The 21,769-nt window shown below is 38.2% G+C and overlaps 1 protein-coding gene across 8 annotated transcripts in view; it reads right to left on the reverse strand.

Moving 5' to 3' along the window:
* Positions 1–21,769, reverse strand: part of LOC118016446 (nucleoporin SEH1) — a 167,088-nt gene that overhangs the window by 26,441 nt on the left and 118,878 nt on the right. For 7 of the 8 annotated variants that reach the window (XM_035013835.1, XM_035013833.1, XM_035013832.1 and 4 more), the window contains 13 exons: positions 19,361–19,486; positions 19,024–19,167; positions 18,638–18,701; positions 18,074–18,213; positions 17,883–17,975; positions 17,205–17,323; positions 16,138–16,314; positions 12,792–12,882; positions 12,467–12,643; positions 7,628–7,888; positions 7,269–7,384; positions 5,618–5,727; positions 2,404–2,554 (listed from right to left, as the gene is read on the reverse strand). In XM_035013835.1, coding sequence (XP_034869726.1) covers positions 2,404–2,554; positions 5,618–5,727; positions 7,269–7,384; positions 7,628–7,888; positions 12,467–12,643; positions 12,792–12,882; positions 16,138–16,314; positions 17,205–17,323; positions 17,883–17,975; positions 18,074–18,213; positions 18,638–18,701; positions 19,024–19,167; positions 19,361–19,486 — 1,769 coding nt within the window. Of the gene's footprint in view, positions 1–2,403; positions 2,555–5,617; positions 5,728–6,964; positions 7,005–7,268; positions 7,385–7,627; positions 7,889–12,466; positions 12,644–12,791; positions 12,883–16,137; positions 16,315–17,204; positions 17,324–17,882; positions 17,976–18,073; positions 18,214–18,637; positions 18,702–19,023; positions 19,168–19,360; positions 19,487–21,769 lie in introns of those variants that run through there. The other variant, XM_035013838.1, reaches the window with a different exon arrangement.

Below are 21,769 nucleotides of genomic sequence, written 5' to 3' on the forward strand. Positions count from 1 at the left end.
ACTGAAAGGATATTGCATATGAGTTATACTCTAATGAGTTTTTTTTTTTTAAATATGAGGAAGAGGGCAAGCTGGAATGAGTTGGAGGCACTAGGTAGGTGTGTTAGCTCTCAGCTGGTGGCTGTGACTTCCAGATAACTCTGGCAATGCTGTGCCACGGAGACAGCCCATGTGAGGAGAAGACTGGTTAAAAAACAGGAGAACTGAGTAAATGCAATTATACTGAGGATAATGAGGCCAGCATTCTCAGTATTGGAGATATCAGTGTAAACTCATGATTTCAACATATTTATAAACAGATTTGGATACATGTGGATTTATATATAAATGCATATATTTCCTAGCTCTGTCTGTCCACTGAGGGGTCCTAGAAGTAGTAACACCTGAAAAGCAATAGCACACTTACTATTCATATTCCGGTTTCTGAAACTATTCTCTACTAAAAGGAATTAGGACTTCTATTCCAGGGCTGGGACAAGGAAGGTATATGTCAAACTTAGAATAACCATTGTGCCAGCGAATAATGAACCAGGTTAAGCGACCAAATGATGACACTGAAGGATTAACACCAAATCCAGCAGTCCACCCTGATATAAGTACACAAAAAAGGGTAAAGTAAATCTCTTCCTCATCGTGGAAAGACAACTAGTAAATGTAGAAAGACAGAATTAGAAAATCACCATTTGGTAAATAAGACAGTATTAATAGGATTCAGGCAATAACCATCACTGGGTGCTACAAGTGTGATAAGGAACAAGATAACTCATTATCTCTAAGGATCTCCCTTTAAAACATTAATTAACTACAGTGGAGAAACCCTACAGACACCATTTTAACTAAGAGATAAAACCATTTCTAGCAATGGGACAAATCAGCATTGTTTACCACCTGAGAAGATGCACTGAGAAAACAAACAGCATCATTTCCATGGTGTGAGGGACATTTTACAAAGTAACTCGTCTATACTCTACAAAAACATCAAGGTCACTGGTAAGAAAACGGTTATCAGCTGACCTGCAGCCCTTATCCCCCTTTTTACTAGGGAATGTCCAGGAAAAAAAAGATAACTCGGTCAAATCCCCTTGTGATCTTCCAAATGACAACTCCCAGCAAACACACTAATTTACTTTTCTATGGAATGCTTATAACAGGATGTTCCTGGTCTGTCTAGAATTGGTTATGGTAAAGAAATCTGAAATTTATGAATTTATGTGGCATAGTTGTTGAAAACAATATCACATAAAGTAATTACCCGAGTATAAAATAGCTTTTGTAATTGAAAAAGCTCCCCCTTTTGTGTAAGCAACGTATCATCACATGCACGACTTAGAGACCTCGTGTTTTTTTTTTAAAAAAAAAAAAAAGAAGAAGAAGATAGCAGGAAGGGAAAAATGAAGGGGGGGAAATCGGAGGAGGAGATGAACCATGAGAGACTATGGACTCTTGAGAAACAAACTGAGGGTTTTAGAGGGGAGGGGGATGGGGGGATGGGTTAGCCTGGTGATGGGTATTAAAGAGGGCAGGTACTGAATGGAGCACTGGGTGTTATACGCAAACAATGAATCATGGAACACTACATCAAAAACTAATGACGTAATGTATGGTGATTAAGATAACAACAAAAAAAGAATTTTTAAAAAACAACAAACAAAAAAATCTGAACCAGAGTAGAGTATTAATGTTGCAAAAAGGGCCTAGGAAGCATCATTAGCAATCCTGATTTCCTCATGTTTTCACCTAAAATTATTACTAAAGCTTAGTTCTGGGTAATATCTTTGATTCTGTGGCTCTGATTTGATGACCGAACCCTCTGTGTTCTGTCATGAAAGAGAAAGACAGACTGAGGAAGTGTTCTATATTGAAAAAGGGTAAAGAAGACAGGCTAACTAAATGTAATGTGTGATCTCAGATTAGATTTGGGACCAAAGAGGAAGTTTTTTGCTTATTTCTTTGATTTAACTATAAATATAGGGCTTTATTAGGGAACTGGGGAATTTGCATGTAATCTGTGGACTAGATGTTAGCATTTTTACAATACTAAGGTCCTAATTTTGATGGGTTGACTATAGCTATTTAGGAGAAGGTCTGTGTTTTTAGGAAACTTAGGACAAACTGGTCATCATGCCCACAACTTACTCTTAAATGATTCAGAAAAAGGTATATATACATAAAGAATAATAAGGTCAATGTGGTAAAATGTTAGCAACTGAGGAATCTCAATGCAGGTAGCGTAAGTTCTATTTTTAAACTTTTCTGTAAATTTGAAATTATTTCAACTTAAACTAAAATATAAAGATGAAATAAACATTTTGGGAGGCAAAAAAGTACAGAGCAAAGATCAGCTCTACTATGAATTAAATTATCTTGAAATCTGGTGAAAGATGTTTTGTTTGTCTGTTTTACCTTTTAGATTCTAAGACAGCTTTGGAAGAACGCTGAAGGAATTCACTGCTAGACACAGAATCTCTGAATTCTCCAATTACTGAAAGTATAATTTTATGCATGTTTCCATAAAAGAGCTGAATATCATTAGGCCGTTGGGGAAGATCATACACTGAAACAGAAAATAATGTTTGAAATATATGAATCTTCACATAATCACACTACAAATTAACAGATAAACTTATACATTTATAGCCACAGAATACTATTTTCTTAGGTTGGGGGTGAGTGACAATTGATGTTTACTACTACTGACTAGCATGACATTATAGGCAGCTCAGGCTCTGGCCTTGAATTTGGCAAATTAACCTCTCTAAACCCTAGTCTCCTCAAGGATAATATAAAGTAACTATCTCAGGGGTTGTTATGAGCATTAGAGTATGAATATGTTTAAAGCTCCATATGCAACAAGCTGACTGTGGGCCAGGTACTGTTCTAATCCCTTTGTGCATATTAATCTAGTAAGCTTTCACAACTCTTTGAGGTAGGTATCTATTATCTCCACTTCAAGGATGAGGAATCTGAAGCACAAAGAGGTTAAGGATACACAATTTATAAGTGGTGGTCTCACAGACATTTAACCTTAGCAAATCTAGAAACCAGGCAATAATATAACTAAACATTGTGATTAATAAAACAGTGCTAGAGTTGAACATCTCTAGATTAGTCCACCTGAATTTATATATACAAGAAATTTTATAGGACATGCTTGTATTCCACATTTAAATAAGACATTAAGAGGGGTGCCTGGGTGGCTCAGTTAAGCATCTGTCTGACTCTTGATCTCAGCTCAGATCTTGATCTCAGAGTCATGAGTTCAAGCCCCACGCTGGGTTCCATGCTGGGCGTGGAGCCTACTTTAAAAAAAAATAATAAATTGGACATTAAGAATTATACTTTTTAAATGAAAAATTTTAAAAAAGAACACAGTAAGTGTAAATTGAAATTTATAATAACCAAGATATTGGACTATAAAAGTTTAAATCAAGTGTGAAAATATTTGCCACAAGTCACACATTTTGCAAAAGCAAGATTATAAATACCTGTAATAGTAGTGTGTTCAAAACAAATGTTATTCAAAATAACCACGTAAAAAGTTCAACTGTAACATTCCCATAGGTGATCTACTATACTAACCAACACAAAACAAAGTGGGATTGGTTTCTCCCTTCCTCTGGACAATAACTATACCATCTCAAAGAATCTAGTATTGTGGTGTCCCAATGACCTACCTGAAGTCCCAACTCAACCCCCATCTTAGATGGGTGGTCTTGACAGGTTACTTGAGTTTTTGGTTGGGTTTGTCAACATGACCCTTAACATAACACATGTCTTGAATTTCTGTACATGCAGCTCCCTCTCCTTGGAATATCCTTCCCCATTCTGGTCCCCATCTTCTCCATCTTGTCAACTTCTCCTCATTCTTCAAGATACCTCAAGAGTCACCTCATTTTAAATGGGGTACCCTTTATATTCGCCAGATTCCTTTTTTCTTTTTTTTAGGATTTTATTTATTTATTTGAGAGAGAGCAAGAGAGGGAGAGACAGCACAGAGGGAGAGGGAGAAGCAGACTCTTCGCTGAGTAGGAGCCCGATGCAGGACTCAATCCCAGAAACCTGAGATCATGACTTGAGCCAAAGGCAGACACTCAATCGACTAAGCCACCCAGGCATCCCTATATTCTCCAGATTCCTAAACACAGTTCCATCATAGCCCTTTTCATACCACACTTTAATCACCCGTCTTCCCCTTAGTCTGTGAGAACCTAAAGGGCAAGGACTTCATCTTTCACCTCTACAGACTGGCACCCTCTACTCTCAATACATGTCCATTCAATCAATAAATGAAATGTTGCCAAATCACGCAACTGTGCCAACTTCTGAACCACTACAAACTCATGCTACCTACTTTTAATCACAGTCTTCAGGATTGTTGTGGTATGTTACTAAGTGTTTCCATCTATAAAGCATAATTCCGTTTAACTCTTTTATTTATTGGGATCTTTCTTACGATGGAGAAGGAAGGTAAAGCTCAGAGGAGATGAAGTGGCAGACATGGCCTTAAATTGTTTCATTTCCAAATCACACTGCTGACAAGATCCATTTCAAATCTTTTCACTATTTTTAACTAATCCACCCCTACCTTCCCTTTGAGTAGGTGATCTAGACTCCTAATAACCAAAAAGATCACAGACTATTCTACATCACCTCTACATAACTATAAATATCCTTTTATCATTTCATATTTCAGAAGCAATATATATTTTACCATTAAAAAACTAGATAACAAAAACCACAACCACCTGAAAGTCTACTACCAGAACATAACCATTGTCAATAGCTGGTGTGTTTACTCCTGCAATTTTACCTCTGTAGCTTTTACCTCAGACACATTAAATCATTTTTACCATGAGATGTTAATATGTAAACTTTAAAATAATTTTTCTTAATGAAGAGCTTTCTCATGTCATTTAACATAGAATCGTATCATTGTTTTAATAGCTTCAACATATTCGATTACATAATTAAACAATGCCCTATTCTTGGATATTTAGGTTACTTCTAACTTCCTGCTGTTATGAACAACACTGTGGTAAAAATCTGTCCATTTTTACACAATTTGTATGTCTTGATACATATTTTTTTTTATCAGTAATAAACACCATTAGATGCTTGAACAATTCAGCTCAAATAGAGCTAAAAATCTAGGCTGGAATTATTCCACTGCTGTCTATTTTGGATTTTTTTTCCCCACCATCACATCCTCCATAAACTGCACAGCAGACACAGAAATCTCAAAATGAGTTCAAGTCTGCAATCATTAAATCTTACATAGTAATTACTCTGAGCCTAATAATGATCATTCTCCTCCTGTTTATAAGTCTATCCATAGAACAGGTGCCACAATACATTAATAATATCTAACATTTATATAGCAAAGCTCTCTCGTTTAATCTTCACAACAATTCCTTATGGATGAGAAGCTGATACTGTAGCTCTCATTTACAAAAAAGAAAACTTAATCTCAGTGACGTCCAAAGTCATATAGCGGAACTGTGGCTCAAACTCAGCCGGACGCCATAATCTAATACTCTTCCTCCCTATAACACATCACTGGGCCTAGATATAAATCTTTTGGGTCATTTGTAGTAGTTAGACATGTTGAAAGTCTTACCTTCAGTTACTAGAAACTCATGCTGAAATTTTTCCGCAAAATCAATGTGCTGCAGCACACTATGTTCTGGAAGTACTTGTTCTATAACCCCTGGTTTATGCGACAGGGCTCTGCCAATAGAGATTTTTATTCAAAAGTGATTTTACATAAATTAGATTCTCATTAGTGTATTTGGCAAATCTCACAAACAGCTGTCTGAAATCCTGTCTTAAATCTTAGTAGAAGCAATTTTTAAAAGAAAATTGTTTTGGAAGTTCCCTTCAAAGTTATACATGGTAGTACAGTCATCACTTTCATTTAAATATTAACATCAAAACAAGAGCTCCCTAAAATAAGAGTAGAAAGAAGAGTAAAATTAGATTCTTTTCAGGTCTTACATTTTCAGTATTTGTGAAAATTTGATCATAGTTAGAAATCTGTCTCAGAAAAAAAGAGAATATGCCAAGAACATAATAAAAGTAAGAGCTGTCAGAGAGAGAAATTTAAATTGCCATATAACTGTATTTACCTGGCCTCTTCTAAAGAATCTCTGAGGTGAGAGAACGGAAATGTAAATTTCTCTGTAATACTCAGATGTTCACAAACAAAAGAAATCTCATTACTATATATATATGGCAAAGAGGAGTTCTAAAACAATATGCTGATTTCTATATCCCAGTAGAGAGAAAGGGGGAAAAATAAACCCAAACCTGGTAATTTAATTTCTCCAAATGCCAGTTTCTGTGTCTTAAAATACTTAACTGAGAAACAAAAGCAGGTTCAAAGTTGAGCTCTTTACATTGGGTCTATTCTAACATCATGTAGCAACCTGTCATTCAAGTCTCTTTTTAAATGTTCCAACAATCCTCAACAGATTAAAAATAAAACAATCTCCTAAATTATGTATCAGAATAAAACACAGCAGAGCACAAAGGGGTGGAAGAAGGAAATACTGGTAAATGCATATGTAAGCCTCCCCTAGTGGGAGCGAATGGTTTCCTACTGACAGATCAAGTGTCCTGAGCTTCACTTATTTTATATTCAGGCCCTGCAGGCTAGGAAACAAAATTTTATAATACAAGAACTCTGAATTCAACATACAAGAAAGTTACCTATGCTTAAATCACACCTAAATCTAAATGTCTAAATTTGACATTTTTGTGTATTAAACTATTATTTAGAAGTACCAAATTTTCTAGAAGCACATGGCGTTAAGTAACCAAGTTAAACACCCTATACATTTCTAAATACAACTTAATCCTTTCAAATAATTCACAACATTCCCAGAAATACTACAAATAAGTCAGGTGTGTTTATACACAATATATTCTTTCAGTAGTTCTTACATCTTTTCTAAAATTGACCTACCATCATTAGGAAGATCGTCCTATTATGAAGTCTGAGGTACCTATTTGCATAAAGGAGAAGAGGCATAATACATCTGTCTAGAAAAGAAGGCACAATGCAAATATGGCAGATGGGTTTCCTACATGCATTTCTTCCTCACATCATGGCGGACTGTCAGCTATACAAATTTTACCAAGATTTTTCATCCACCGGTTTACTAATAAGTAGCTAAGCATGTTTTATAACTTTCAAATCCCAAACCATTTTTAAGCCTTCATTATTTCTACGGAAGAGTTTCCAACATCATCTAAGATAAGTAACCTACCTTCGATACTGCTGCCTCGAAATTTCATCACCACCAAAGAAGTATACAGTTGACAGTTCTGTTGTGGTTATATAATTGCTCTCTCTGTCTGATGGATTATATATTATGGTAACATCCTGATGCCAAGGAAAAAAATCAGGAGTGAATGTTAAATATTTTTCTTAAGTCATTTCATTGTGAATTAACTACCATATGAGCCTAAACAGTCAATAGACATGGATGCATATGACAGCGTTTCTAAGATCAGGTATTTCCATTCCTTTATTACTTTCAAATACTAGTTTTTAGCTATAAAATACATAATTCTTAATTTAACCTAAAAATGAGTTCATATTTTTAGTGCAGAGACTTATACTTACTTCTCGTGTTTTTTCTTTGAGCACAAATTTATCTGGAAGAATCCTTAATACTTTAGGATCCAGCAAAACTTTTTTCTGAGAATCCTTAAAACCTATTGCTTTAACAAAAGCTGCCCGAGAGCCAGTGTTATGAACAGAAAAAACAATTCTACTTTCTTTGCCAGGTACTAAGTCATTCACTGTTACCATGTAACTGTCAGATAACTTTTTAACATCTTCCAAAATAAGATTACTTGTTCCTCCATATCCAGACAAAGGTATCTAAAAGCAAAAAATATATACATCCAAAATTATTTTTATGTAAGCAGAAAGCAGAAGATTAAATTATAGCCAGAAAAAAAAAACCCATACAGATTTAATACAATTATTATTCTTTGTGTACTTTGGCTAATTACCCCACTTCCAGTCCAGCATATATATATATTTTTTTTAAGATTTTATTTATTTGACAGAGAGAGACACAGCGAGAGAGGGAACACAAGCAGGGGGAGTCGGAGAGGAGAAGCAGGCTTCCCACCGAGCAGGGAGCCCTATGTGGGGCTCAATCCCAGGACCCTGAGATCATGACCCAAGCCGAAGGCAGATGCCTAACGACTGAGCCACCCAGGTGCCCCAGTCCAGCATCATATTAAAGAACTTCTCTTAGGACAAAAACAAATCAAAGAGTTGCAAAATTATTTACCTTGCAGTATGCTAAATTATTTCATTGTTATACAAGCCAAGCTTAGATGATTAAGGAATAAAAGATTAGTATAGACAAACTTGCTTAAGAAGCTAATGTTTAGGGTGAAATATACTGATGTTTGTAATTTACTTTGAAATGCATAAAAAAAGAGACAAATTGATGGATGGTGAGATATGTGATCAAACAGAGCAAAATGTTAACTGTAGAATCTATGTGGTAGGGTATGTGAGGGTTCACCATATAATTCTTCCAACTCCCAATTATTCTCAATTTTGAAAATGAAATGTGTTGGTGAAATAAAATCTATTGTTCTATAATCCTATTAGCTTTTGATCTATCAGATGAGAAAGAAGTGTGCCAAAGGGACCAAACAGAAGCAAGAACTCAAACAACTCTCAGAGGACAGACTCCCTGGTAGCCAGAGTGCAGACTGGAGGCAGGCTTTAAGGGCCAGTGGGTGCTGTCTCCAAGCCAGGCTGCTTCCACAGGGTTCAGCACTACCAGGAAACAAGGATTCAGAGAATAAAGTCTATAAATAAAAATGTAGGAAAATAGATACGCTGCTAGAAAACAAACTTTCCATATCCTTTAAAATGCACTCCTTTAAGGGGTACCTGGGTGGCTCAGTCGGTTAAACACCCAACTCTTGATTTTGGCTCAGGTCATGATCTCAGGATCCTGGGAGGAAGCTCCGAGCTCAGCGGGGAGTCTGCCTGAGATTCTCTCTCCCACTCCCTCCCCCAACTCACGCACTCATGCTCTCTCTAAAATAAATAAATAGGGGCGCCTGGGTGGCTCAGTCTGGTTAAACATCTGCCTTTGGCTCAGGTCATGATCTCAGGGTCCTGGGACTGAGCCCCCAGTCGGGCTCCCTGCTCAGCAGGGAGTCTGCTTCTCCCTCTCCCTCTGTTGCTCCCCCTGCTTGTACTCTCTGTCAAATAAATAAATAAAATATTTAAACAAAATAATCTTAAAAAAATGCACTCCTTTCAAAATGATCTATCATTCCTAATTATTAAACTGTGTTCCAGGGGCACCTGGTGGCTCAGTTGGTTAAACATCTGCCATCTGCTCAGACCATGGTCTCAGGGTTGTGGGATCGAGCCCCGTATCAAGCTCCCTGCTCAAAGGGGAGTCTGCTTCACCCTCTCCCTCTGCCCCTTCCCCCGCGTTCATGCTCTCTCTCTCTCTAATAAATAAAATCTTTTGAAAAATAAAATGTGTTTCAAAGAATGCCTTGCAAACTTGAAAACGTCAATAGTTTATTTTGAGTTGTGTTACATACTTAAAATAACGTTTTGAAAAATTAAATTTAGGGACCTCATAAATTGGTATTGGTGTGCCAAAATAAGTACAGATTGGCAGCATTTTAAAGTGCTTCAGATCTGAAGCTCCTACAAATCCCTCCTCATTCAGAGTGAGCTCTTGGTAGTTTTGAAAACCAAAACTGTTTCTAATTTCTCTTCCCACAGAAACTTCCAAGTAAATTTTATGTATGAAACTAGAAAATGGGAAAAGTTTGTTTTTGAAAACACTCAATGTAAGTATTCTTCCTGTATTTCAAAGCCTAAGGAATCACAAATAACTGCTGAGTAAAAGGTTAAGAAAAAGAATGATTAAATGAAATAAACTCTGACCAATGCTAATAGATCCCAAGATTCAAGAGGAAGAATTACTGCCCTAGAGCAGGTTTTCTTAACCTCGCACTATGGACATCTTGAGCTACATCATTCCTTGGCGTGGGGGCCATCCTGCACCTTGCAGGGAGTTTATGTGCATCCCTGGCTTCTACTCACTAGATGCCAGGAGCACCCTTTTCCCCACCCGCAGTTACAACCAAAAATGTGTCCACTTATTGCCAAAAGTCCCCTGGAGGGTAAGACAGCCTCTGGTTGAGAACTCCTGCTCTAAGGGACTGGAAAACAGAAGTAGTATGAACACCTAGAGCCTGCATAATAGATAAAAATGGGCTTTGCCGTCAGGTAGTCTGAATTTGAACCCTGAACCACGTACTGCCATGTAAGATGCACCACCATGGCAAGCCCCTCTCTAGGTTTGCTTCCCTATGTGTAGCATGGAGACAGTGGTATGATCTTAGTTGTTTTGAAGATAGTGTGTGATAATCCATGTAGTGATGATTAAGAGTAGTGCCTGGCATATACTCAGCATGCAATAAATGTGTCTTTATTGCAGTCCCACAATGTTTTATGGTACACAAAGTATAATTTCACTAGTTTCTCAGAACCAAACCAGGAAGATAATATTTAATAAGTGAGTAAAGCACGAGCAGGTGGAGACTGATCCGGAGTGAGTGTGAAGAACAGAAGCAGGGCTGCTCCCAGTGCTCTTCCACCACTGTACCAGTTCCTCATCTCTACAACATACAGCAGTGCTGGTGGTCCAAGCCTTCTTGTGAGATAAAGGCCATATTCATCTGTACACTTCAGGTCCCCATTCAGGCCACCTCTGAAAGGACAGGTGGAAGCTACATAGGCAGGACTCCCACTAGGATCCTAGTTTGTCTTAAGAGGACATCAGCCTGAACTTCTGCTTGGTGACTATCAAAACAAATGGTCCTGCCCTAAGCCATCAGGGAATTATTAGTTCTCCAGAAATTCTTACTTAAGAATAATCTTAGGGGCGCCTGGGTGGCTCAGTCGGTTAAGCGGCTGCCTTCGGCTCAGGTCATGATCCTGGGGTCCTGGGATCGAGCCCCACATCCGGCTCCCTGCTCAGCGGAGAGCCTGCTTCTCCCTCTCCCTCTGTCTGCCACTCTGCCTACTTGTGCTCTCGGTCAAATAAATAAAATCTTAAAAAAAAAAAAAAAAAAAAAAAAAAAAAGAATAATCTTAAACATCTTGGCTAGTCAACCTGAAACTAATGGAAATATATTCAGGATAGTCTGAAAGACACAGCCCATCTAGTCCTCTCCACAAACCACTTGATTCTTACTTGAAACCAGACCATCAGGATATGTTGTACTTTGGCATTGTGTCCTCGGCTCACGTGGAAGGATGTTCTTCCTAAAGACGACCACTTAGATCCTTTTTTTTTTAAATTAAGTATACCCTACCCCCAACGTGGGTCTAAAACTCAGAATCCCAAGATCAAGAGTCACATGCTCTACTGACTGAGCTGGCCAGGCACCTGACCACTTACATCTTTAAACAATTTTGCCCACCACAGCTCATGGGGCCAAGTGAAGAGCTCCACAGAGAATATGTCAAGCTTCAGCATCAAAAAAAGTTAGATTTGCCATAAAGATCTACTGTTTAAAAAAAAATAACAAAAAATGTTTCAGGGGTGCTTGGGTAGCTCAGTCAGTTAAGCGTCCAACTCTTGATTTCAGCTCAGGTCATGATCTCAAGGTCATGAGATCAAGCCCCACGTTGGGATTCTTTCTCCCTCTCCCTCTGCCCTCCTCCCATTCCCCCTCCCTTTTCTCTCTCTCTCAAACAAACAAACAAACAAAACCTCAACCTTTTAAGCACTGCTAATCTTGTGATTCATTACATTCCTTCTCTAACACTAGAAAATGGACCAACATTTTAGTTCCAGCCCCACAGCCAAAAACCGTGTAGTTTTAAGGTATGCACTTTTATGGAGTGTGTGTTTGACCACCCTGTCCTTTTTTCCTTTTCTCAATGATTTACCACTTTTATCTCTCACTACTCTAAATGTATCTAAAGAAATGAGTTCAAATCCTTTTGAAAATTATGATGGGAAGAAACAAAATATAAAAAGCTCTCGTCTTTGTATCCCTAGTTCTGGAACAGAGTCTAGTAAATGGTGTCAACAGGTATTTTGCTGAATTGAAAGAATAAAATTTACTTGGAAAGTATCTTAAACAGTTTGATCTGGTTTTACCAAAAAATGTGTTACTGTAAAGATGGGTATATTTCAAAATTCTCAAGCTGAAATGAACCTTAAAGGCATGAGAAGAAACGGTTTCCTACAGTAATACTATGGAGACTACTTTTATAACACAACTCTTGTACAAAGTACATTAATTACTCCCTAACTTGTTTGTAAAAGGCAATCACCTATTCTGACTTACAAAAAGTAGAGTATACATAATTTACCAATATTAAATTAATAGTTACAAGATGTAAGAAACTGCATGGGAGGAAAAAAAGGCAATAAAATCATCTTACCGTGAACTTAATGCCCGGTTGTGAGTGAATTCCCAGTTGTTTAATTTCAAGTTTAGCCAACATACAAGATAATCGAGTAGGTGCAAATAACACAGAGATGTGAATGTCTTCTTCTGGACGCATTCTAATCTCACAGTTACTGGTTAGTCGTTCTTCTGAACCAAAAGTATGCTGAAGCTACAATTTAAAAACAATCACTGCATACAACAAAGGAGGAGCCCAAATAAAACTACCATCAACCCAAAGCTTCAAAGACGAAGACACAACGGTCTGCATATGTAAGTGGTCTAAAAGAGCATGAAACAGCACCATGCACTCTACAAACCTGAAAGCAGTCCTGGTCTTGTCCTCTAATGAGCAGTCGCAGATGCTGGGTTGTAGATGTACAATTATTTCGTAAAGCTAGCTTCTGAAGCCTAGGAACAATTACACATTGTAAATGTAGTTTTCCTCTGTGGATATTGCTACAACTATAAAACCAAAGCCAATTAAAACTGACTGCAATGTTTAGAGATGGACTGGATTACATACGCCATTTTATTAGCAGCCTGGAAAGGTATCTCCACAGTCCTAGGATTCCACATTTCTGAAAACATACTCAAAACATATTCACCTTGTCAGAGAAACTCTTTGGTTTAATCATTCTCCTATTATAGCTCCTTAGCCGACCTTATTTATACTATACATATAAGTCTTATCTGTCTTGTAAAACAATCAAATGAAAATCCACATTAACAAATTCATTAAGTCTCTAAGTCAATACCATGCTTAGCTTGAATGGCAACAAGGAGTCCCAGGCACATTGCTTAGATTTTTCACTCTAAGAGCCTCATTTGCACAAATTGGTCTTTTAAACGGTACACTGAATTAACCATACTTTTAAAAAAGTTATAATATGCAAGTACAATAGACTTATGAATAACAGCTGGCTGGTGGTAAAAAACAATCCTTCAATCTTTGAAAATATATGAATCCTATCTTCATTGGGAGAATAGGAAATCATGAGTAAACCTCCATTGTATTCAAATTCTGAATATTGACAGTTACATTATTTAAACTGTGGCCTATGTCTTGTCCAACTTGGGATAAAGGGGAAAGATTGCTGAGCTTAACCTCAGAATAAAATCTAAGACCTCCGCTATCAGCAGACCCGGGAAAAGCATTCATAGGAACACTGACTGGGAAAGATTTACCAAAAAAAGAATTCTTTAAAAGCTTTTATATTTTATCTGTTTTTAAAGAAATGTGGTTATCATTTTCAAGTAGTAGAGCTACCAATTTGGGTGGGGGGGGTTCAGTTTCTCGTTTTAAAAAGGAACTATACAAAATAAAAAGGGCTAACTTCATTATTATATAGGGTCCACACAAATTAATAAGAAAAAAATACTAAAACCTAAGCAACAAAGAGCCAAACTACATATGCAGACTTATGAGAAACTAGAATGAGTGAATGAATATATGGAAAAATGCAGAACTTCAAAAATCCAAAAACATCAGAATGAAGTACCACTTTATTTGGACCACTTTACCCTGAGAAAATATAATTTTAATTTATTAATTATCATTTCTATCTATAACTGAGGCAAAACCCATTACTCAAAACCCATTACACATGTGACGTGTCCACTGCCCCCCCCACATTATATATTAATTTTTTCTTTACTCTAGAAGAGCTTACTTCAAATCTCCGTTTTTGAGAAGCACCTTCTTCCATAAAGACAGGCAGAGAATAGGCAAGTACCACATTGGAAGGGCACCTAGTAGGCACCAGCATCCCCCACCCTGTTTCTGAGTCCTCTCCCAGCATGCACTGGGTCACAGCCTCTGACTGCTTCATAGGACATTTTTAATGGACAGAAAATAGGAAGATCTCTTTATAAGCAGAGAGCACACCACTTTATCATAAACTCTGCTGCAACATCCTTACAAAGGAGTAGCACAAGATACTTGTTGCCAGGGTATACTGGAAAGTGATTTTCCTCTTCCTTTCACTTAGACATCAATGAATGATCTGAACAGCTAAGTTATTTCAGCCACCTTCCAGAGCACAGAACTTCAAGGTCTCAATCACTATTTGTACATGTATTGGAGCAGACCACAAATCAATGTTTCCAGGAAAAATATGGCATACAGACACTGTTCAGGTTCAACTGTATAGAGCTGGAAAAACCTACACAGGAATATGCCTTTGTTCAGCCCTTCCTTTCAATGTGTATTCCATCCTAACTGGCTGCAAAAAGCTTAACTAACAACACAGGAGCTACTAAAGAGGGCACAATACCTCAAACCCCCTGCCATTCAGGATTTTTCAAAGGTCTAGCTGAGCGAATCTTTACTGAGAGCTCCTTAAAGGACACACAGCCCACCATTCTTCTAGGGGCCTAAGCTGTCTCAATCAAGCCACCACATGCTTCAGTACCCAGAAAACGCTATTAGCTGAGTGTTCACATGTGACGCGTCCAGACTGGACTGAGCACCTCAAAGGGGGAGCATCCTGATAGGAGTATTTACTGTGAAGTTGTCTTACTCTGAGACTCACTATATTGTATGGATTTCTCTTTAAAAGGACCCTGGAAGAAACATCTTTCTGAAGTCTGTAGCAGGAACAGCTATACTCACTCACGCAGTAACTGGTTTGTTCTTAACCTCTGAACACTCTGACTTGTTTCAGGATGATGGGGGAAGAGTCAGAACCAAGCACAAGACCTACATCAAGGCAAGGGTACAGGGTCTACAGGTGAGCCTTTGGGCACTACCTTTATGGTGACCATGTCTCATTTTCCCACAGCAGTCAGCCCTCAACTGTTTTTATCTTACTGTGTCTTTCTGAAAGCTGCTTTCAGAACAAGACAAGGTACATATGATTACATGGATGGTCAAGCAGATGTATGAACTCTATTAAGTAAGGAGGTTCAATCAGATTCTTTTTGCACTGACAAAACTATAATTTTAAAGAAGTACCTATAGTACAGATTCAGCCAGAAGTTTCTTATTGTTCAGGTGCCATAGAAATGTATGGGTAAAACATTTAGGTCAAACACAAACACAAAAATGCAAAATAGAGGAAACACTGAGGTTTCATAACTACTAGATTATTAATTGGCATATTTCAGGTTGGCAAAAAAATTTTAGCTATGTTGCTAAGCTTACGAAGGGAAAAAATATTACCATACTATATATTATATGCCAATTTATTAACTCAGAGTTCATATTCAAAATGTATAAACAAAGTGCACATAAAAATAAGGTTCGAGATGTAATTCACATTAAACTATGACAGAACAGATCTGCTCTATTAAAGACTCCTTATACTCTTTAAAGTACAAGATATTCACCAACTACTCTGTAAACTCCTTAAGCAGAAGGCAAGGTGTCCGATTATTGTTTCTTCCCACCTTTCCATAGGGCTTTCCAGAGAAGGAACAGAGAAACTCTTAATTGCCTAAATTTGGTAATCAGCACAGAAAAGAGCCTAAGAAAACCTTAACTTATTTTTTTGGATTGCAGAGGTGAAAATTTTAACTAAAACAACCGAGTTCACAATGGGAACATAACACAGCTTTACTTCAACTCTGAAAGCACTAACATGGTCCTAACTACCACACCAGAGACTAACACTAGGTGATGACAGCAGAATCTTCACATCCAAAGGTTGCTACATGCATACTTACCGTGTTCTACCAAGAGGGACACCCCCCCAGGCCAGAAACTGCTTGTTGGACAACATCGATGGAGCAGCTAAGCAGCGAGAGCCAGGCGTCAGAGGTTTGTTTCCTGAAGAAACTACTTCACCTTTTAACACCACTTCATACTGAGGTCCAAATGGCTGCACAAATATTTTTAAGATCCTAAGAAAGAAAGCCATCTGAGGTGAATGTCCAGAATTCAGTTCTATTGGCATCTATTCCCCACAGGCTTCCTTTGTCCGAAGAGACTGAATTGGGCACTGAGGATACAATGACATTCCCACCCTTAGAGCTTATATTACAAAGAAGAATACACACAAGGAAAGAGACAGTCATAATACCATCGACGTAACGGGAGAGGGGAAGTTCACGGGGCCACAGGAATCTTACCAACTACTATTTATGAGAAGTCTGGAAGGAGTTGAGAAAAGCTTCCTAGATGGAAGAGTTAACCCAGTGAAGTTGCGGGCACGCGTTCCAGGCACAAGTATTCGCATCGGTGCAGACCAGCTCTTGTCCGTAAAGTCACAGGAGCGGACTGAGCACACTAAGGCATTCTATAACCCAGGTGGAGGGCAGGCCATGTGTGTCTCAGGACACCATGCTTCTAAGCTCTGTTCACCAAGCAAGTTCAAATACTAATGACAACGGTGCTCTGACCACTTATGATTTGGGCACCAAAATGTTACAAGCCTGGAGAAGGGGTGGGGGTGGGGGGTGTGTGGGGAAGCATCTTAAACTTTAACAACTGGCAATGGCTTCCTTGGAGAGTGTGGAAAGGTTAATGAGAAACATCAAGATTGACATTTTATTATTGCTTTTGTCAGAATATACCTGAAAATAGTAATTTCTTAATTTCTAGTCAGCTGGGTTTAAAGGAGAGTTTTAGTAAACAAAAAGAAGAAAATCTGAGGCAAAAAGAGGTTAAACAGAGCTATATTATCTGTTAGGTAAGATAAAACATGTACTCTATCATTCAAGCTGTGGACTGAAGCACACTGGCTATTTTGAGGGAAGAGTATAACTTGTTATTATAAATAATTTTATATTACCTTTCCTCACAGGCTTGGGAGTCCTTTGGAGTAAATGTGACTATAACTTCGCGTTCCTCTCCAGGTTTAAGGAATAGATTCTCTGGATCCACTGAAAAGTGACTTCCTTGATCTGGGATCTAAATATTTATACAATTATAACTAAATGCCAACTTAGGCAAATACAGCTCTTACTCAGTTACTCTCATTTTTCATTTACTCTGATAGGTTATTTTTCCCTTCTGCCTTGTCTGTCACTGCCCCACCTTGTCTTTTTCTCTTGGAAAGGGTACTTCCTCTTCCATAACAAACTTCATCTCCCATCCCATGACATCCCATGACATCCCCATTGCTAATACCCTCCTGCTCACCCACACATCTCAGAAATAACGTCTACATATGTGATCACTCTCCTCCAATTCCACCTATCCACAGGATAACACACACATTTTTCAGGGGCTAATCTAGAACTTGGTTCTTACACATAAAACATCAGAGGTCAAAGTTAAAGTACCCTACCATCTATTTCACACTAGTGTAACCCGCAGCTTTTAAAGCACTCACACAGGTTCTTCTGTTTGATCCCCATGGCACTCTGCCAAGGGAGGCAGCTGAGCAACCTTCAGAATGTGAGGAGATACTCAGAGTCTCACAGTCTGAGGAAATACTATGTCATAGCATTCTGACACAAATTCTTACCTTGATATCTAAGTAAACATCAATATTCCCCGCATTTTTCAAAGGTAAATGCTGCTTTGTTGAGGAAGCCATACTGGCAAACAAGTGCATAGTCTAGAGGATGGGGTAAAACCAACATTTTAAATACTGTCACAATTAGAATGAAATCAACCTGAACATAAAATCGTGGCAAAGAGAAGAGTTTAGGGTACCTGTAAGTCTTTTGGAGCATGTATCCTAGCTATTCCTGTTCTTGCTTGAAGACCAATACTTTTAATGACTGGGGTAGGGTTTGGGCTATCAACTTCTATATCGACTCTTGCCAAGAACTCTTCTGCTGAATCTAAAATCTCTACAAAAGTTGATTCTTTTAGTTCAGAGACCAGAGAGTTATTTAATTCTAAATGCCTCAAGTGGCCCAACACTATACCCTCAGGGGTCACAAGAAATTCTAAGGAATTTAAAGAATTCAAAGAGGAATAGAAATGAGTGGAGGGGAAAGGAGAAAAAGAAAGAAAACATCCAACTGGTAGATGTGATAAAATCAGTGAACAGAAAAGATCCCAAAAGGTTTTCAGTGGTACTCGCTGGGGTTACCCAAACATGGGTTTGACCCAAAACAGCATGCATGCTCTCTGCCCCATTTTAAAAACAACACAAAATATTTGACAAATTACTCAAAGTATTCACATTTACTGATGGAGGAAACAGGCCTCAACTTTGTGGTTTATTTAGCTACAGAGTAAAGCAATTCCCAAAAAACATATGTATGATACCTGAAGAAGTGATCTGTTTCTTTGGACCATGGAAAAGAACCCAAATTATCAGAAATTCTGGATCCTGTAAAATAAAATAAAATAAATTTACACTAGCATTAAGATTTAAGTCTTAATGAAAGGTAAGTCATGGGCGCCTGGGTGGCTCAGTTGGTTAAGCGACTGCCTTCGGCTCAGGTCATGATCCTGGAGCCCCAGGATCGAGTCCCACATCGGGCTCCCTGCTCGGCAGGGAGTCTGCTTCTCCCTCTGACCCTCCTCCCTCTCATGTGCTCTCTCTCAAATAAATAAATAAAATCTTAAAAAAAAAAAAAAAAGAAAGATAAGTCGTTTGGAAACCTACCTTCCTCTTCAATTCTAAGCAGTCCTTCAATCCCCCAGCTTACCTGCCCATCGTAGCTAGCAGGCATCATGTGGTTGACCACAGAAGGAGCTGCCAGCTGAGCAATCACGTCAGCATATGGAGCTGCTTTCAAAGAAGCATGGACGGGTGCCTTGGAAAACGTGAAGCAGCGCCAGGCTATGGCATTCTGTTCAGAAATACAAGAATCGGTTTCAATAAAGCCAACAGTACAATGTTGGTGTGATGTTAAATTTGTTGACAGAATCCTTAACAAAAAAATGTACTTCCATAAGAAAAATTAATCAAGAATGATATTAGGAGTGTCTACAATTCCAAATCAATGTGCTCTGTAAAGTTTCTTACTGTATGTTAGTACTTACAGCACTAATAACAAGTCTGATTGGCACAGCGGCATGAGTCCTGTTTATCAATTTTAATGGCAGAGCTTTCCAGCCACCGTAAGTCAAGTCGCCAAAATCAAGAACATCTTTCTTTTCTGTTTCTACCTAATTATGAAAGAAAAGACTGATTTCTAAAAAGCAATAAATCAATAAATACCACAGCTTATATTCATATCACTGCTCTTTACAGCCACAGTCAGCATTAAATGTAAATTTACCTGTTTCCCTAGACCATTTACAACTGCTATTTTCTACAAAAATAAATGTTAAATTCTTTTTTTGAGGTAGTCTATGTATCCAAATATAAACTAGAGAACAAAGCAATACATTTGTTGTTGCTACTCTGAAAAGACTGTTAGATCTTAAGACAAACTGACAATTTTATACAACATATAAGCTTCCTTTCAATGAGCTATGAGCTCTATTATTATACAATTTTAACTTCTCAATTCCCGTCAAAATATATGTTGGCATTTTCAGATTTAGTCCAAATTTCTGACAAAACTGAAAATGTTTAAAATGATATCAAAACAGACATCAAAAGTGTAAAATGAGCGCCTGTCATCGTGACAGATGACTTCTTTAACCACTGGAGAACAACCGAACACAGACCCCTCACACCCACACACGTAGAAATGTTGGATAATATTTAAAATATAGATACATTTCTTTAGCCTGGTCAAATATAAAAGGAAATCAAAAACAGACTGGCAAATGGGAGCTGACTTCCATGGTGGTCCATGAAAGTCTGGGATCAACCCACTCCTAAGGTAGCTGAGCTTCAACACCCTCCTGAGAAGAGAAGGTAGGACCCTGAGCTTGCTGTGGGCCGGGTGAGGCTGGAATGGAATTTGAAGTCCCTGCATCAAATGCAGAAATTCAAAGAAGTGCCCTTTTTATGAAAAGGGACCTGGAAAAATTCTTTTTACACATCTGAGGTGATAACAGGGAAGTTTGTCCAGAGATGGGTGGGTGTCAGAAGATCATTTGTAGGAAAGTAAAACCCCAGGGCTACACCACACTAGGCATGGGAGCTCCAAACTGAAAATCACTGAAACCTTTAGTGCCCTCAGCATTTATACAGAGTGCTCTCCATGGACACTCTGAAAAACCAGGACACATAGGATTTCTATATAGCAAAGAACAGCCTCCATGATGTTAACTCACATTTAAAAAATATAAATTATCAGGGACGCTTGCGTGGCTCAGTCGGTTAAGCGTCTGCCTTCGGCTCAGGTCATGATCCCAGGGTCCTGGGATCAAGTCCCGCATCAGGCTCCCTGCTCAGCAAGTAGCCTGCTTCTCCCTCTGCCTGCCGCTCCCCCTGCTTGTGCTCTCTCTCTCTCTCAATCTCTGACAACTAAATAAAATCTTTAAAAAAATAAACAAATAAAAATAAAAAATTTAAATTGTCAATTCAAAAATTACAAACCACATGAAGAAAGTAAGCAGGAAGACCTAGCAAAACTAGCAGAAGAAATCAGCACCTGAAGAACTGAAATAATCTGGATTAATTATAAAATAAGTAAATTTTAGGGGCGCCTGGGTAGCTCAGATGGTTAAGTGTCTGCCTTCGGCTCGGGTCATGATCCCAGAGTCCTGGGATCGAGCCCCACATCGGGCTCCTGGCTCAGCAAGGAGCCTGCTTCTCCCTCTCCCTCTGCCTCTCTCCCTGCTCATGGTCTCTCTCTCTATCTCTGTGTCTCAAATGAATAAATAAAATCTTAAAAAAAAAAAAAAAGTACGTTTTAAATACAGATAATAGAGTTCGTGAAAAGGATAAAAATAGAAGATTCAAGAAAAGATGGTGAGCAAAAAAAAAAAAGTATAAATAGCTTGATCAATCTGTTAAAAAAAAGTTCAATGTTGGGGTTTTAAAACCATCTGGGACTAAAGTATTAGTCAAAGATATTACAGAAGGTAAAGATCAACACTATGACTGCCACTTTTTGAGTTGTTTGGGCTAGAAGCTTTTTGAGTTGTTTGGGCTAGAACAGAGCTCTTAACTAATTTTATACCTGAGTAACCAGTTTGAATAAAATGGGAAATAGAAATGTGTAACTTCCAAACTAATACAAAAGGATTAAAGAGAATTGTTACTTCATTTTTTTAAATTTATTTTTTTTTTAAAGATTTTATTTATTTATTTATTTGACAGAGAGAGACACAGCGAGAGAGGGAACACAGCAGGGGGAGTGGGAGAGGGAGAAGCAGGCTTCCCGCGGAGCAGGGAGCCCGATGTGGGGACTCGATCCCAGGACCCTGGGATCATGACCTGAGCCGAAGGCAGCTGCTTAAGGACTGAGCCACCCAGGCGTCCCGAGAATTGTTACTTTAAAAAGGAACAATTTCACTTAGAAGATAAAATGATCTTGAGTCTAAACGCAC

The sequence above is a fragment of the Mirounga leonina genome, unplaced genomic scaffold (assembly GCF_011800145.1).
Source record: "Mirounga leonina isolate KUSES-001 unplaced genomic scaffold, KU_Mleo_1.0 Mir_167, whole genome shotgun sequence".
Taxonomy (NCBI): domain Eukaryota; kingdom Metazoa; phylum Chordata; class Mammalia; order Carnivora; family Phocidae; genus Mirounga; species Mirounga leonina.